General features: G+C 24.4%; 4 protein-coding genes across 9 annotated transcripts in view; all 4 read left to right on the forward strand.

Annotated features, from left to right (window-relative positions):
* Nucleotides 1–62: 62 nt before the first annotated feature.
* On the forward strand, nt 63–825 carry LOC122852288. Its single transcript, XM_044151997.1, has 4 exons — nt 63–186; nt 308–362; nt 464–636; nt 711–825. The coding sequence occupies exons 1-4, from the start codon at nt 163–165 to the stop codon at nt 726–728; spliced, it is 270 nt and encodes an 89-aa protein (XP_044007932.1). The 5' UTR covers nt 63–162; the 3' UTR covers nt 729–825.
* LOC122852284 (resistance to inhibitors of cholinesterase protein 3) lies at nt 715–5783 on the forward strand. Of its 5 annotated transcripts, none has more exons than XM_044151991.1 (8): nt 715–1524; nt 1624–1977; nt 2366–2649; nt 2735–2924; nt 3559–3617; nt 3838–4001; nt 4074–4254; nt 4345–5783. In XM_044151991.1, the coding sequence occupies exons 1-8, from the start codon at nt 1329–1331 to the stop codon at nt 4810–4812; spliced, it is 1896 nt and encodes a 631-aa protein (XP_044007926.1). In that variant the 5' UTR covers nt 715–1328; the 3' UTR covers nt 4813–5783. The 5 variants fall into 5 exon arrangements, with proteins under 5 accessions (XP_044007926.1, XP_044007924.1, XP_044007925.1 ...); XM_044151989.1 differs by lacking the exon at nt 3559–3617 and adding an exon at nt 3124–3260 and having other exon boundaries at nt 1200–1524; XM_044151990.1 differs by lacking the exon at nt 3559–3617 and adding an exon at nt 3124–3248 and having other exon boundaries at nt 1204–1524.
* A 17-nt stretch (nt 5784–5800) lies between these two features.
* On the forward strand, nt 5801–9865 carry LOC122852285. The gene is made up of 6 exons (XM_044151994.1): nt 5801–5944; nt 6031–6275; nt 6348–6670; nt 7110–7353; nt 7674–7954; nt 8116–9865. Exons 1-6 carry the CDS (start codon nt 5878–5880, stop codon nt 8348–8350), a joined length of 1395 nt encoding a protein of 464 aa, XP_044007929.1. The 5' UTR covers nt 5801–5877; the 3' UTR covers nt 8351–9865.
* A 1541-nt stretch (nt 9866–11406) lies between these two features.
* The window catches only part of LOC122852290 (kielin/chordin-like protein), a 63015-nt gene continuing 57743 nt past the window's right edge, over nt 11407–16678 (forward strand). Inside the window, exons 1-4 of one of the 2 annotated variants that reach the window (XM_044151999.1) lie at nt 11407–11460; nt 11539–11643; nt 11754–11850; nt 14589–14728. Coding sequence is in view for 1 of the 2 variants with exons in the window: in XM_044151998.1 (XP_044007933.1) it covers nt 13842–13987; nt 14589–14728 (286 nt within the window). In the remaining variant the exon portion in view is untranslated. Of the gene's footprint in view, nt 11461–11538; nt 11644–11753; nt 11851–12954; nt 13988–14588; nt 14729–16678 lie in introns of those variants that run through there. The other variant, XM_044151998.1, reaches the window with a different exon arrangement.

Below are 16678 nucleotides of genomic sequence, written 5' to 3' on the forward strand. Positions count from 1 at the left end.
TCAACTATTTAATTAACAATTATTATTAAAAATAATTATAACGCCCTCTAGTGTTAAATTTATTCAAGGACGTTTATTTAGTGTTGTTTTTTTTTCTATCATCCTGATTTCAGGTTACCAAATACTGCCAAGAAAATAAACAAACAAAAGTCTAATTAAAAAATGATGGGATCAAATGGCTGGAAGGTAAAATAAATAAATAAATAAATAATATTCTTGAAATATCAATTGTCAATTGACATTATTAACTATACCTGAGACTTTTTTTTTGTGTCAAGTGTCAATAATTTACGTATCAATTTTTTAGGTGATTCAACAACATATACCAATGATTCGTTTTAGAAAGGGTTTAATAACTCGTGGTAATTATCGAAAATTATAATTACTAAACAATAAATTTTAAGTGAATATTATTAAATATAAAATAACTTTTTTTTTTTTTTTTATTATTATTAAATAATAGTATTTGAGGGTGCGACTACAGCGCAGTCTGCTGTACCAGGGCCGTCAACAAAATCAACAGCTGGTGGTGCAACGGGACCCGGTGTAATTGCTCTACCAACAATTGAAGATTTTCAATTACCATTACGTTATCAAAGAAGACAAATTGCTGACTACGAAATTGCCTACATCAATGTAAGACAATTATATTTTATCATTAATTAACTACAAAGCTATAATCATCAATTATTTTTTTTTTATTTCTTCAGCGTGGTGGTCCAGATTAAATCAAACCCAAGTCATCAATTATTCATCATGAAAAAAAAATAATTAGAAAACACTTTAATAAATTAAAAAATAAACTTAAGTTTCTGTAAAAACAAAAACAAATAATTAATAAAATACTTGCTTAATATAAATAAAAAGTATTTATGTAAACATAGAAAAAAATTTTTTATATTTATTTTTTTTATAGTTATGAAATAATGAGTATTTTTCTATTTTTATTTTTACTCTGACGTAATGTTATTTCGATGGAAATATATTTTAAAATAATTTTTTTAATTAGCTGATAATTATTTGTTAATTTTTATATTTTTAACAATTTTATTTACATAATTTTCTTGTAAAATTAAAAATACTTGTTCATATCAAATCTATGATTTCTCCAAGGGTTGAAATTATTGTAAGATAAAAAAAAAAAAATCAGACAGATTGGGGCGAATAAAATTTAATATACGACCTTGTTCTATTGACAGAAATAGTCAGACGACAGTGAGCTGCTGCTGCTGGCCCACCTTGTTTATTTTTTAACAAAACACAAGGTTTTCATCTGTCCCTGGATGAGATTATCAATCGAATATTATACATAAAATAAACAATTAATTATGGAACGTACACGAATTAACGAACGATTATCATATGATAATGAAAAAAATAAATTACCACCTGAAAGTGAATTTGGAATTAAAAAAACAATACTTGTTTTGGCTGTTGTTGCTGGATGTTTTGCTATATTATGGCCAAAAATTTTTTATCCAATGATAATTGGACCATCATCATATACATCAACTGATAAATCTGGTAAGTTTTTAGAATATAAATTTAAAAATTTATATAGATTAGATAATTTGATAAATAAAAATATATCTACATAAATTAATTAATATAATATAATGACAGTATGCTGTGATTTGATATTCGAGAATGATGTTAATACAGCTGATATACTACAAGAAATGTGTAAAAATATTATAAAACATCATCAAATTGATCCAAGAATTCGTGATGTTCTTAAAACAAATAAATTAACATTACAAAGTTCAAATTTTTGTCGTGATGAAATATTAGCTAGATGTGGAATTGATATGTCTTCATTTCTTGCTGATAAAGAAAGATTGGGAAAAAGTCATAAACAAGTACTTGAAGAAATACGTTCATTTAATAGTTCAATATGTTTAAAAAATCATTATGGTGTATCATTATCAAAGCTAGGAATTCCACATCTTATAAGATATCATATATTGATGCCACACAGTAAGACAAAATACCAAGTTTTATTATTTTTTGGAAAAAAAAAAAAGTTTGATTAACATTTTTAATTTGCCTAATAATCATCATCATTACTAATTTCTTAATTAAACCATTTCTGTGTGTACCTTTTGACTATTATACATAACATTATACAATTTAAATTAATATAAATATATTTATTACCATAAATAACACCTTTTAAAAGGTCAGAGGATATATATGGATTCCCAGCTAAAGATGCCTATTTAACATTGGCATTATGCCAACAAAATTAAACATAAATGAATTTTATAATTAAGTATTAATGCTTGAGAGGAAAAAAAAAAAAAGCTAGTTAATAATAAATGCTAATAAATAATTATTAATTTTGTTTTTTTTTTATTTTAATTAGCACCAATTAGACAAGAAAGAAAAGCACCGATTCATGCTGGTAATTCACATCCAGCAATGAGAGAACGAGGAAGAGCAATACCAGCATCACATATTGTGCCAAAAGTTGATGGTCGACCTGATCATGTTGTGCCAAAAATGAGGCCACCAATGGGTGGTGGTGGAGGTGGACGTGTTATAATGTCTTCTCAGGGTGGTGGTGGAGGTGGTGGAAGTAGCATGGGTATTATCATGCCACTTTACACCGTTGGAATACTTGTATTCTTTTTATATACAATGGCCAAGGTCGCATATAATTTTATTTTTATCATTAAATATATGTATGTATTTATTATGATTATTATTTATATTTTTTTTTTTCAAATAACAGGTTTTACGTAAAAATTCAAAAAATGAAATACATCAAGATTATAGAAATATTGAAGCTGAACGTGAATTTCGTAATCGTGTATTTAATCCAGCAGCATTAGCAAGTGCAATAACTGGTGCACCATATCCAAAAAAAGAAAAAACACCAGTACCAGCTAAACCAATTAAAACAATTGAAGAACTTAAATCACGTGAGTATTATTCATTTTTTATAATTGTTTATTATTATGAATGACAAATTATACAATCATTGTCATAAATCATTATTACACTGAAATATGTATCGTAAAATTTATATACATGTATTTGAATGCACGCAATATATATTTATAATTTTTAAAAAATATAAAATATCGTATGATAATGTGTTGCACATGCTGGACATAATAGAATCAGCTGGAGAAATTGAAGTAGATATGCTGTTACGACGATTGGCTGATACTGAAGCTGCGATGGAAAGAATTGTTGTACAAATGGGAAATTTTTCACGTACAATTGCACCAAGTCCAGACAACGTTAATACACAGGTTTTAACCAATGACACTTATCAAGACATCAATTTAATAAATATATTATGTTTATTATTTATTGACAAATATATGCAAGCTTTTTTTTTCGATTTTTCTATTATTTAGGTTTTTTTTTTGTTCTGGTTTTTCTACACGCCCTACGAAACGTGTTTTTCATCATCAATCATTTTTATTTAATTATTTTTTTAAATCATCTCATTTGCATTGAGGATTATTGAATGAATGATTGGAATTTTTTGTTTCATTTAAACATAATTAATTTAGATAAATTTATTTATTAATTTTACGTTTTAAGTTGTTGATGTGGCTCCAAAATCTATTTGTCTGCCAGGGATTGTTGTTATTCCCTTAAAGGTATTGTTCGATATTGTTTTTTCAAACGAGTGTTTTTAAAAGTTTGAAAATTTATTGCTTAATTATTTAAATTAATATATAAAATATTTTTTATTATGCTTTGATATTTATTTAATAATTATTTTTATTTTTTAGGATCGCATGGCTTCAAAACAAATTTAATTTTAAAAATATATTACAATTAATTGTATATTTTAAATTATTGTATTTTTGATTGCAGATTGATTGTAATGATGAAAATTGTTGTCAAATGCAGCAAAATGATAATGAAAAATGTGAATTACCATGTGGTATTAAAATGTCTGGTATAAAAACAACAGCATATTCGAAAAGTGAACGAAAAATAAGTAGACCAACGACTCCAGTAATTCCACAATCGAAAAAGTTAGTTATTCAAATAATTTACAATTGTTAAAATTATACAAAAAATATTTATTATATTATAATGTTATTTAGAGATGACACTGAACGTGAACAAACTTCAACAAATGAAGTTTTTCTTGAGGGTACAATACCACCAAATTGTGACTTATTTGTCCTTGATACTGAAACCCAAGAAGAAGAAAATTCTCAATGTGGTATTATTTTATCAAGCAAAGTGACACTATCACTCATTGATCACAATGACAATTTGTTTGTAAGAAAATATATCTATTTATTTATTTATTTAAATAGTTATAAACAATATAGTCTAGATTAATTATTTTTTTTCTTTTTATTTTTACAGATCAAAGGTGAAAAAAATGGAGATATTTATGTAAAAAAGAAAAAAAACAAGCCAGAATTTGAAAATGGAAAAAATAAAAAGGTTGATGAAGAAGATGAAGAAGATGAAGATGATGATGAAGAATTTATTACAGCAAAACAAGATAAATCAAGAGATGAAATTGAAGAAGATGAAGAAGATGCTGATCTTAGAACTGAAAATAATCCATTTACACTATCTGATCATCATTATGAGATGAAAAAAAAATTTGATGATGAACAAAATGACATTGACAGTGATGAAATAAGTAATGAAATTGAAGATGATGATGATCAATTAGATAATGACAATTTAATTGTAAATATGAAAGAAGAAAATAAATTTAAATCAATGAAAATTGAAAATATTGAAAGAAATAAAAATAAGAAAATTGAAGAAGTCGAAGATGATGCTAGTGAAGATGAAGAATCGCCGAAAAATAAACGATAAAACGTAATTTTTGTATTTTAAAAAATCAAAGCATTAACTCAATATAATATCAAATAGATTATTAAAAATTTATCAAAGTCTAGCGTAGTGATTCATTCATAAATAACGTAGCATTTTCAGCGATAATAATGTATTTTACATGGTATTTATACTGAAAAGAAAAAAAAGGAAAAATAGATTTAACAAAAATTCTAGTCAAAGTTGATATATTGTTATGAAATACAGCCAATGATATTTACAAAAAAAAAAAAAATACTCCATATTGTTATCAACATTCTCATCATCATAAAAATGTTAACAATTTATAATTAAAATATAAATAAATTATTTAAAAATTGATATTTCATTTAACATACTAAAACAACAACCCTCAAGCAATTTTAAAATAAACTATTATTATTAAAAATAAAAGAAAAAAACTGTTTATTTATTGCATAATATTTCGTATGTACAATCAATAAATTATTGCAGCTATTTTTATCTAGTGCTCTTTTTAAAAAAATTTATAATTTTTCATATATTTTTTTCTCTCACCCACTGTTGATGAATTTTCATCGTCGATAATATATCACTGTTGGTTAAGTATTTATACATTTTTTCTTGATATTTATTTGAAGGTCATATCCCAAAATAATCTATCAAAATGAAAAATATTTCTGAATCATCAACAACCAAACAGTCACCAATTATATAATTATGTATTATAAAAATAAACCATTTTTTTTTTCGTTATGACTATTTAATTTTGTCTGTTATTTTAAAAACAAATGGATACAAATCATGATGATAAAAGCTGCCTGTTGCTTCAAGAGTTTTTAGAATTTTATGATAAAAAAAAAAACATTAAACCGATAAGTTATTTAAATAAGAAGAAAAAATAAAAAAGAGAATATACTGATAAACTACTGACCCTAGATCTCAGAAATGAGCTAAACGATAATGTTTTATTTACTGAAGCAAACACATATTTACAAGTGGAACTTTAGTCAGTATCATGCTTGCCTACTAGTGTGTACAATAAATTATTTCCGTTCATTCAATTATTTTTAACACATTTAATAAAAAATGAATTTAAAATTATTGATAATTGTTTGTTGTTTTGTTGTGTGTTATTGTGATAATGCAACTGACAGTAAGACACTAATAATTAATTAAATAAATTATACTAATTATTATTAAAATGAATATTATATTAATTAAATGTTTTTTTTTTTTTAGTTGAAAGAGATAAAAATATAGCTGAAGGAGAAAAACGTCTTGGTGATCATATACGTTTAATAATAAAACATTATCAACAAGATGATCCAATTGGTCTTCCTGGTGCTCCAATACCAGATCCAATGCCTGTTCCTGATATGAAAACATCAATAATGGGTGGAACTATTAATTTACAAAAAATTAATGTTTATGGTCTATCAAAATTTCGTATTGAACATGTTAAATCTGAGCTTGCACAAATGCAGGTATAATATAAAAAAAAAAAAATATTAATTATTATATATAAAGTTATAAAAAAAATATATATAATTTTTTAGGTATCAGTTGGTTTAACTATTGATAAACTTGATATTAAAGGTACATATAATTATCAATATTGGTTTACAACATCAAAAGGTGATTTTACAGTTAAATTAACTGAAGTTAATGTACAAGGATTAGCAAGATTACAAGTTGGTAATGATGGTAAATTACATGCTGAAAATATTGATATGGATTTAACATTTGATACAATATCAATTGATTTTCAAAATGTTGATGTATTATTTTCTGTAATACAAGGTGTTGCAAATACACTTGGTACATTTATATTTGATAGTATAAAACCATTTATACTTAATCAAGTTAATACAAATATTAGGTGAGTTATAATGAAAATTATTTTAATTGATTTACTTGTTGGCAATTAATATTAACTTATTACATATTGAAATTTCATAGACTATATGTATATAGGTATAACTTTGATATACCCTATTTTGTTAAGTATCCATTAGGGAATATTGCCCAAAGGGTCATTCAACTTACAAGTGTCTTGTTAAATTAATATATCAATAAGTTTTCTTCTTTTTATTAAAATAACACATATAAATTAAAATAATAATTATCAAAAGTTTTCAATATATAATTAACATTATTAAACTTTAACTAATAGATAGTTTAAGTCATTTTAAAATTTAATTTACGTAATAAATATATATAAAACTTTTAATCGAAATAATTTTAATCATAAACTTTGATCAGTATATGATGAAATTTAATTAAATATAAATAATTTTATTTATTGATGTTTATTACAGAGGAGAAGTTAATAAACAAATATCACAATTTCCACAATATTTTCCAAATTCTATATCACCATTTGATATGGCTGTTGCTGAAGCACGTAAACAAGTATCTAATATGGGATATGATCCATATAAAATAAAGGATTATTCACAAAGTGTTGGAATTTTTACGGTCACGTCTAGTCATACTTGGCTCATGGGACTTGCTAGTTTTTATCGTATGGGAGATATTACTCTCACAATGGAAAATTCAACGGTTTGTTTTTTATATACATACAGACACTTTTTGACTCTTGATATTTTTCAATGCATATTTTATAACAGCAATGAAAATTAAATTTTTCATTTATTATTTTGTTGTTTTTTTAATTTATAAAATATTATTATTGTTTTAACTTTTTATTATTAATTTAATAAGTTTTAAATTGATTTTATAAATTTTCATATTTTATTAGATTTATTTCAATTGCTTTTATAGTTTTATATCTATTTATTTATTACTTTTTTTTTTTATAATTTAATTGTTTTTTTTTTTTTTTTTGTTTTTATTTATTATTTTTTATTAAATAACAAAAGGTGTATGCTGTTGTTGACGTTGGAACACAGGAAATAGAGGGTAGAACACATTGGGATGTAAGTGTCATTGGTGGTTTCCTGTCAAGAGCCGGAACAGTCTCATTTACTGTTCAATATTTTCGTGTTCAAGTAAAATTAAGCCAACCAATGGATACAAGAAAACGAGCAACTCTTGAAGAATTTAATCTTGAACTTGGTAATATACAAGCACGTATTAATGGTGCTGGTACAATGGATTATGTTATGGAAGCTGGAATTAATATTTTACCAAATTTATTGAGGTAAGTTTATTTTTTAAAAATAAAAATAAAATAAAATTTCTTTTCTTCTTCATATTTTTACCAGCATAAGAATATTTTTTATAATAATAATACATAATAATATTTTTACTTTGATCTTTCTTTGATATACATATTCATCTTATTTTTTTTTTTTCATAAAGGTATCAAATTATGGATGCCATTGAGGGACCAATAAAACGCCGACTTCAAGATGAGTTGGATAAAATAGATGTAGAAAAGCTGATTCATGAAAAAATTCCAGAAATTGAAGAACACGCAAGGAATCTCCAGGGTGTAGTTCCACCTGACGATAATATTCTCGATGAATCTGTGCCAGCTCAGCCAATTGATCAGTCACCATTTTCTGATAGTGAAGAAGATCGTGGTCCATCCTAAAATTATCCTAATTACATCTTTTTTTTTTTTTAATTCAATTAAATTATAATTTACTTGTTTATATTTTTTAAATTAATATTGAAGCGGCTAATTTACATGAATAATAAATTTAATAATTTTTTTGTAAAGTTAAAATTGTGCTGAAAATGTACGTTGTATATTTTAGATACGTATTTATAATTATTTTTCGTAGCTAAATAAATGAAGTGGTCTATTCATTGAAAAATTGAGTTAACTTTTAAAAACTGATTCGAGATGCAAAGCATGTTCTATGTATTTCAAATTTTACTTTGGACGACAACGAAATGAAAAACTTTTATCGTTGTATACAGTAAATCTACGAGATTCGTTCGTGCTCAATTGCCAATTTTTTATTCCCTTTCTAATCTATTTTATTTTTGTCTATTTTTTTAAAAAAACTTGAAGTAGAAATTTGTTTCTATATTTTTTAGTATATACACTTTAACATTTTTTATTTATTTTTTAAATAAAACAAATTTTACCATTGCAAGAAGCCAATATTTTATTCAAATTAATGGCATCGTTCTGTTCCATCGAACCGTAACCATATTTCTCTGACGAATTTTATAAAGTTTTCATTTTTACTGATAAATTTGTTCTTGTGAAATCTCAATGGCTTTATCGTATCCTTTGAAAAAGGTGTAACTCATAAAATTGCTTCTTTTTTTTTTTTTTTCAAAAAAAACCATTTTCAAACTTTATTATTGTAAATATTTTTATATTGTGAAAAAAAATTTACATTTATTATGTTTTTCGCATAATTTAACAATTAAAATGGTGGAAAAAAATATTTAACTATAATTTTATTACATTTAAAATTTGTATTTTATAGAAATAATAGACAGAAAAATGTTGTTAATAAAATGAACAAATTCAACATGGTTACACGACGTAAAAAAATTCACAAAAAATTACAATAAAGAACGAACAATTCTTTACATGTATGTAGATATTTTTTTTTCTATTTTAAAATTTCTCTCTGCATTTACAAATATTTGCATTTAAATCGGACAATTATTTAAAAATTAAAAACTACAAGTATATAATTTATATTTAATTTAATTTATTTTTTTTCCAGCAATCAATTTTAATTTACCAGGTATTTTTAGCATTGTCATAAGCTAAAATAAAAAAAATAAAAAAACAATATTGATTTTAAATGTTATATACTGTTTTCTTGGCAAACTGATAGTTGTCTCGACCAAACAATTTTCTCTACAATCGCGTGACATGAAACACCAAAAAAAATATAACAAAATTAAAAAGTAAAATCAATACGATATATAGAGAATAGTCTCCAAGGTAGAGAGAAGTTTTAAATGCATTAAAAAAATATATATATATAATTTATTTTACTGATCATAGTGTACATGTGTGTGTATTTGTATATTCTTCAACTTTACCATGTCTCACTGTATTTTATGTGAAAAAAAATAAAATAATAAACCAGCCTGGGCAAATAAAAAGATGAGATAGTAAAAAAAAAAAAATGTCGTGTTGATTTTGGAGAATCCAAGAGACTAAAACCATTTTATATACGTCACAAGAGGAATAGTATAGAAGCAGAAAGTGTCCTCTTGGTTTTTCAAGCAAATATACATATATATATAGTTCATTTTTATTGCCCCATCTAGGGCTTCAAGTGGATTCAAGTTTCGCGTCTTTGACCGTTTTCTTTCGTCGTATTTTTTTTTTATATATATATAACTGTGTAAAATGAAAACCACCAATGGTACAGTTGCGACATATCTGCACATACAAAATTTACGAGGTAATAACAAAGATGCGATTTTCAACATTGCTCTTCATCGCACTTATCCTTTTTTTTTTTTTTCATTCCTCAGCTTTTATTTCATATTTAATTGTATTTTTTTTTCTTACTTTTAAAAATGAAGGTTTATTCAGCAAATATTAATATATTTTTTTCTTTTCTTTTTAATTTTAGTTGAGATATTATTTTATGTTTAACAATTTTAAAATTTTTTATTTTTATACTCTGGAGAGTTATAAAATATTTATTTGGCTGGTTGAAATAAAATTAAAATGTATTTAATTTTTTTTAAATTAAAATGCTTTAATATTTTTAATATTTACATCTTTACGTATTTTAATTATTTTTTATTTACTATTCGTTTCGTAATAAAAAAAACTTGCTTATTTTTGAGTTTTAAATTTTTCGTGCATTGTTTAGTTCTTATTTCTGCCGTAATAAAGCGCTACAAAAAAAAAAAAAAAAAAAAAAAAGAGTGAGAGAGAGAAAGAAGTGACTACACGGCGGCCATTACGTGCAACACTCAGCAACAGTTTCGGAGTAAAAAAGACGCTTGTTTATTTCTATCGAATTTGTGTAAATAAAAAGTTTAATAAGTGTAAATTAATTATAAAAACTTTACAATTTGATAAACAAAGCCTCGAAAAACACATTTATATAATAATATTTAATAATTGCGGTCGGAGGATATTTTTGTAAATATCGAATGTGAATATAATTTGCTGTTGAAAGTTCAATTTTTCATGCCGATTTACACATAAAGTACGTATACATCCAATTTTTAATACAAATAAATTGTAAAAAAATAATTATTTATTAGCTCGAAACAAAGATTTGTATAAATACGTTTATTAATTAGTGTATTGTTTCATTATTTTTCAGAATTTGTGAACGGCTTCGCAATGGGACACCAACCATTATTTTTGCTGTCGAAAAAACACCTGTAGTTTTCTTTTCTCGTATGTATTATTTTCTTTATATTTATTCTAATCTAACTTTATTTCATGCTCAATATAATTATCATGAATTTCATTTCAATTAAATCCTTATTTTTTTTTTGTTAAAAAATAATTGAGTTTTTATAAATCAGTGAGATATTTGTATGTCGGTGTGCGTCACACACACGCACACACACATTCAAACAGCATCATTTAATCAAATAAATGCCAGGAAAATTTTAATAATTATTTATCTGTTTTCTAGTCATCATCATGAATCAATTGAATTTTTTTATTAAATGGACAGCTGCCTGGTGGACTGTTCATTAAATATTTGGAAGAAACAAATTCAATCCAGACATCATCAATTTTATCCAAAGGTGAGTTGACAGTATAATAAAAAAATAATTTCTCATTGCAAAATAATTTAATAACAAAAAAAATAATAATTTCAACAGAATGATTGACAATAACAAGCACAAAAAAAATTCTCGATAATATTCAAGTTTTCTGCTTGTGCTGCATTATATCTACTTCAGTTTGGTGAAGAATAAAAAATTAAAGTACGTGATATACTTGGTATTCTAGCCAACAATTATGTCATTTTAATAATATATAAATTCTCATTGAAAAAAAAATAACTAATATCATTTTATATTTTAATTCTTTTTAGATTTTTTTCTAACGAATGGTTCATCAGCTGTTGAGGATTATTCGAGTCTTACGATTAATTAATTTGGTCACTTTTATGGCTGTACTAAGAGCTTTTGGTAAGTACCTTCTGTTTTTATTAATAATAGTTTACTTGAATTTTCAAGCACACGTGAATATTTTACTTGATTTAACTCGTCTTTCATAAGCATTAGAATTTTTTATTTTCTCTTTGTATTTTTATTATTTTTTTCTTCATTTTTCTTTTTGTATTTTGTTCAGCGAATTTATTAACTTTGTATTTGAAGCTGAAAGCGCAGTTTTCAGTATCGGATTTAATTTTTTTTTATTTTTCATCATAGCGCCTTGATAACAACGGCTGCTAATAATCAACTTTTGATTAAAATATACAAACAAAAGTATCTAAAAAATTCAGTGTTCTATTTTTTTGATTATAATAAAATTATTTAAATTTTTCATAACCAAATAAATTGATTTTACATATAAATTTTATTTTATATTATTACAAAATGAATAAAACAATTTTTACAAGTTTTATTTGATACTAAAAAAATCAAGTCTCGTAAATGACTAACGCTATGCAAAAGATACAACGTTGCTATGGTCGAGTAACTCAGTAAAAAAAATTCTACCCAAGGTCGTGTTATATTTACTCGACGATACTGATAATTATCGATCCGTTATAAAGTTTGTCGGAATACAAATATCTTCATAAAAATATAATAAAGTTTTAAAACCACGTTTATAATTTTATTGGTTTTTCAAAGATTAGCAAAAGCTTTTCTGTCCATAAAAAAATAAATAAAACTTACAGCTAAAGTTTTTCGATTATTCAAAAGATAATTACTTGACAAATTTTTGATAAATACAAATATTGTTTATATATATTTTTGATTTAGTTACATAAATTTTTTTTTTTTTTCATTTTTTATTTATTTGTTATAAATAACAAAGAAAAAATTGAAATAAAAAATTCAAGGATCTAATAAAACGAATATTAATGGAGTTTGTTGAATTTGTCGTTTTATTGGATTGAGTTTTTTGGCTTTGACGTCAATTGAAGAAGAAAATTGTTGGTGAAAAGCTCGAGAATGGTTTTTGATAAAAAGTTGGTAAAGGGCGCCGACGCAATCGACAATACGTATATTCACCTGGTGGGGTATTTTATCGCGTTTTGTATTCAGTGAATATCATTGGTTTTCAGTGCGCGTTCATCCTTCGTACGCTCATGTTCAAACTATTTGAATTTTATCAAATAACTTGCTCCTATATCAACTCGAGCCGGTCTTACAAACCATATCATCAATTTAAAAACATTATTTCTCATAAAACAGCATAATTTTTCAACCACAAAAGTGTCAAGTAGTTTTATTATTTTAAATTAATTTATTACCTTTGTTTTTTCCAATTTAAAAACTTGTTTTTTTAAAAAATAGTTGATTAATTTTTACTTTATATCGTATGAAAAATAGGAGAAAAAAAAAATTGGTAAAATAAAAGAAATTAAAGTGAATAATAGGGTCACACGTGCTACGACAAGTTTGTAGGTTTCGATGTAAATTTGCATATCGTAAATGTCTCGTTGGTTTATCGAACGATTCATGCACACATTTACTAGAGATACGTTGGTGATAATCTGACGTTATTCAACGTCACAATTGTATTTTTATTTTCATTATTTGTTGAATAAAGAAAAATAATATAAATATGTCAAAATAAAATCATATCAGAAAAACGAAATAAAATATTGTGATATGAAAAAAAAGTGATTTATTAGCTCAATAATGCTATAATATTTATATCTATTTATTTAATTAAATAAATATAAAAAAGAAAATCAATAATAAGTGATTGATTTTTGTTTTAAAACTGTAATATATTATTATCATGAAATTTTTTATTTCAACGGACACGTGTATGATTCGGAGTAATTTTTTTCAATTTAATTTATTCAAAAAAGAGTAGCAATATATATTTTTATTTCATTGTTTAATTTATAATTAACTATTATAAAGTAAAATATTAAAAACAAATTAACATTATTTATCGAAAAAATAAGAATATTTTTTTGTTTTTTTTTTTTGTAAATATGCGTGCACCCTTGATTTTATTGGGTGGCATTATCGTTTTGTCACTCGCTGTTGCGAGGGCTTTGTCTTGTGTTTGTTCACCATTGGAATGTGACATTTTAACTGTTGAAGATTGTCCAGGTGGACTTACCTGGGATCCCTGCAAGTACGTACTCGGCAAAATTATTTCAAATATTCCAAATAAAATAAACGAAACTTTAAAAGAAAATAAATTTAAAAAAAAGAAAAATAGTCTTTGAATATAATAAAATTTTCCAACCGCGTTTTTTTAAGTTACAAAATTTTTTACACACATCAACTGAATACACACGGTGATGGTTACGTGCTTGAAACTTTGAAAAAAAAATTTACACTATTATTATTATTATACAATGATTTTTTTTTTTTGCTCTTCATATATCACGATTTCTACTTGAATAGGCTTTTCGTTTTGAGCCCTGTAAAATCCTTCTTTTTTTTCATCTAAAATATCATTGAAAAATTCTCTTTCATATATTGCAGTTGTTTTTTTTATTCTCAATTTTTATTCCTCTATTTTTTTGCGTACACATTAATACTCTAAATTTAATACACTGCGAAAAAATAAAAAATTCAATTCGAGTATTTTTAATTATCATATAGTTTATATTGTTTAAACAAAAAAAAAAAAACAAAAATTGTTTTATAATATTTTTATCTTGTTATGTAATTTTTAAACTACTATTGTTATCAGTTTATTTAAATTTTTATTTCTAATCTATGTATAGGTGTTGCAAAGTTTGTGCGAGGGTTGAGGGTGAACCCTGCGGTGGTTTATTCGGATTTTCCGGCAGTTGTGCAGTGGGTCTCCAGTGTGTTATTAAAAATCTTCGTCCACCAGATGAGCTCGATGAGGGAATATGTACAAGTAAGTTTTAATGATATTTTTTCATTGAATTTTTTTTTTTTTTAAAACTATTATTTTATTCAACAACCTATTTCTTTTTTTGTTTGTTAATTCTTAATTTTACTTAAATTCCTTCAATGTAAAATGGAGTATACAAAAAAAAAATTAAATAGGTTGAATAAAATAAATGTTGAAAAATAAATTTAAAATATGAGATGACAAAAAAAAAAACGAAAAAAAAAATAGTAATCCGGAGCAAACAAAGTACAATGAAGTAGTTAAAAAAATAAAGGGGCTCAAAAGAGCTTATATGACATTGTAGCAAACTCGGCAATTGTGAATTCAACCATTTCACTGGAGACAGTCTTTATATATGTATATACTTGTTATTTTATTTATTTTTTTTTCCGGGGATTTATTTATCACATGATATTTCTTCATTGTCAAGAAAAAAATTTTTAACAATAGAAAAAATTACTTATTTTTTGCAAAAATAATAATGAAAAACAAATACAGTTGTTTTTTCATATTTTTAAGAAATAATTTCTTGCAAATTTTTTTGTTAATTTTTGTAACAAAGTATTACAAATTTATATATAAGACATTTACATTGTCATGATGCTTGACTTAATTTATTAAAAGAACAGAGTAAAATTGATTCATGATGTATGAATTCATACTGTATGCACATTCAACTACTCAGTATTCATGAAATATTATGATTCAACGTTGCCTTATTACCACGATGACGATGGTTGAGGAATAAGGTGAACAAATTAGTTTAGCCACTGAATATTTACACATAACTGCATATATACATATACAAATACTTTTCTACTTACAAAGCAATGTGTTGCATATTTAATGAATACCAACACAAATATAAACACTTATTTTATTTTCTAAAAAAATATCAAAAAAAGAAATTTCTATATTTTCATAAATTTATTTTAAAATAGTCATTGTTTTTTTAAATTTCTCCGGTACAAACGCATCAGTAGATATTATTAATAATAATCAGGAAAATAGAAATCAGTTTCAACTACTCGGAAAAAAAATTATTGCTAAAAAAAATATGAACTCAACATACGAGATTATGATTGATGAAGAGTTGATTTTATATATTGCTTGAAGATAATAATTTTTTATTTTACTGTATTTCGGTAGTATAGCAACAGTAGATTTTATATATAGTCATTGTGGATTCAGTGACTTTTGTGTATTCCCATAAGGAATTTTATCGCTACTGCGTCGTATGTAATTTCTTTTTATTTATATTTCATCTGATAATGATCACTTAATATCGGACATTCTCTAGAGACACTTTTTCTTTCTTGCCCATCAAAATAAACTTCCATTATCTCAGATTACTACAATCGCTGGATGGATGAATTTCATTTTTTTTTTTTTTTGGGCACAATCTTGAGATACAGATGCTATATATGCATGAATTTTTATAACTCGATTGAAATCATAAAAAGATAAAACAAAAAAAAAAAAGAATACAAAGTTTCTTAAACATTAAACACAACCACACTATATTATATCTATATATATATATGTATAATAAAAGTTTTATCATCTAGTTTGTTGTGTGAGAAAAAAGCTCTTGTTGAACGAGTCATCTTATTCTATTTTTTTATATGACCTACATTGTTTAATTTTAAAGGATAATTATTTTTGGCTTAGATGGAGCTTTTTTTTTGTGTTTAATAAAATTTTCGTGATCTTGTGAAATGAATTTGTCAGGTTAATTTGTTTTTTTTTTTTTTTTGACGAACAATAGAGAATAAAAATTAAACTCATAAAATGAACAACAGCCAGTAAATTTTTTGGGTTGATTTGAGCAGTGAGAAAAAGCTCTGGCTACGTTAAATTATATCAAAGTTTCGTTTGTTTTTTTTGGAAAAAAAAAATAGTCAAAAACGTGGTTTGTATTTATTTTTTTAAAAAATAAAATTCGAAATAAAA

Source organism: Aphidius gifuensis, linkage group LG3 (assembly GCF_014905175.1).
Source record: "Aphidius gifuensis isolate YNYX2018 linkage group LG3, ASM1490517v1, whole genome shotgun sequence".
Lineage (NCBI taxonomy): Eukaryota > Metazoa > Arthropoda > Insecta > Hymenoptera > Braconidae > Aphidius > Aphidius gifuensis.

Bases quoted from the DNA above. Each gene is read 5' to 3' on its own strand.
- LOC122852288 (XM_044151997.1), top strand. From the start codon at position 163: ATGATGGGATCAAATGGCTGGAAG. The intron at 187-307 runs GTAAAATAAATA...TCAATTTTTTAG, and splicing joins TGGGATCAAATGGCTGGAAG to GTGATTCAACAACATATACC. The intron at 363-463 runs GTAATTATCGAA...ATTAAATAATAG, and splicing joins AAAGGGTTTAATAACTCGTG to TATTTGAGGGTGCGACTACA.
- LOC122852284 (XM_044151989.1), top strand. From the start codon at position 1,329: ATGGAACGTACACGAATTAACGAACGATTATCATATGATAATGAAAAA. The intron at 1,978-2,365 runs GTAAGACAAAAT...TATTTTAATTAG, and splicing joins TCATATATTGATGCCACACA to CACCAATTAGACAAGAAAGA. The intron at 2,650-2,734 runs GTCGCATATAAT...TTCAAATAACAG, and splicing joins TTTTATATACAATGGCCAAG to GTTTTACGTAAAAATTCAAA.
- LOC122852285 (XM_044151994.1), top strand. From the start codon at position 5,878: ATGAATTTAAAATTATTGATAATTGTTTGTTGTTTTGTTGTGTGTTAT. The intron at 5,945-6,030 runs GTAAGACACTAA...TTTTTTTTTTAG, and splicing joins TTGTGATAATGCAACTGACA to TTGAAAGAGATAAAAATATA. The intron at 7,354-7,673 runs GTTTGTTTTTTA...AAATAACAAAAG, and splicing joins TCACAATGGAAAATTCAACG to GTGTATGCTGTTGTTGACGT.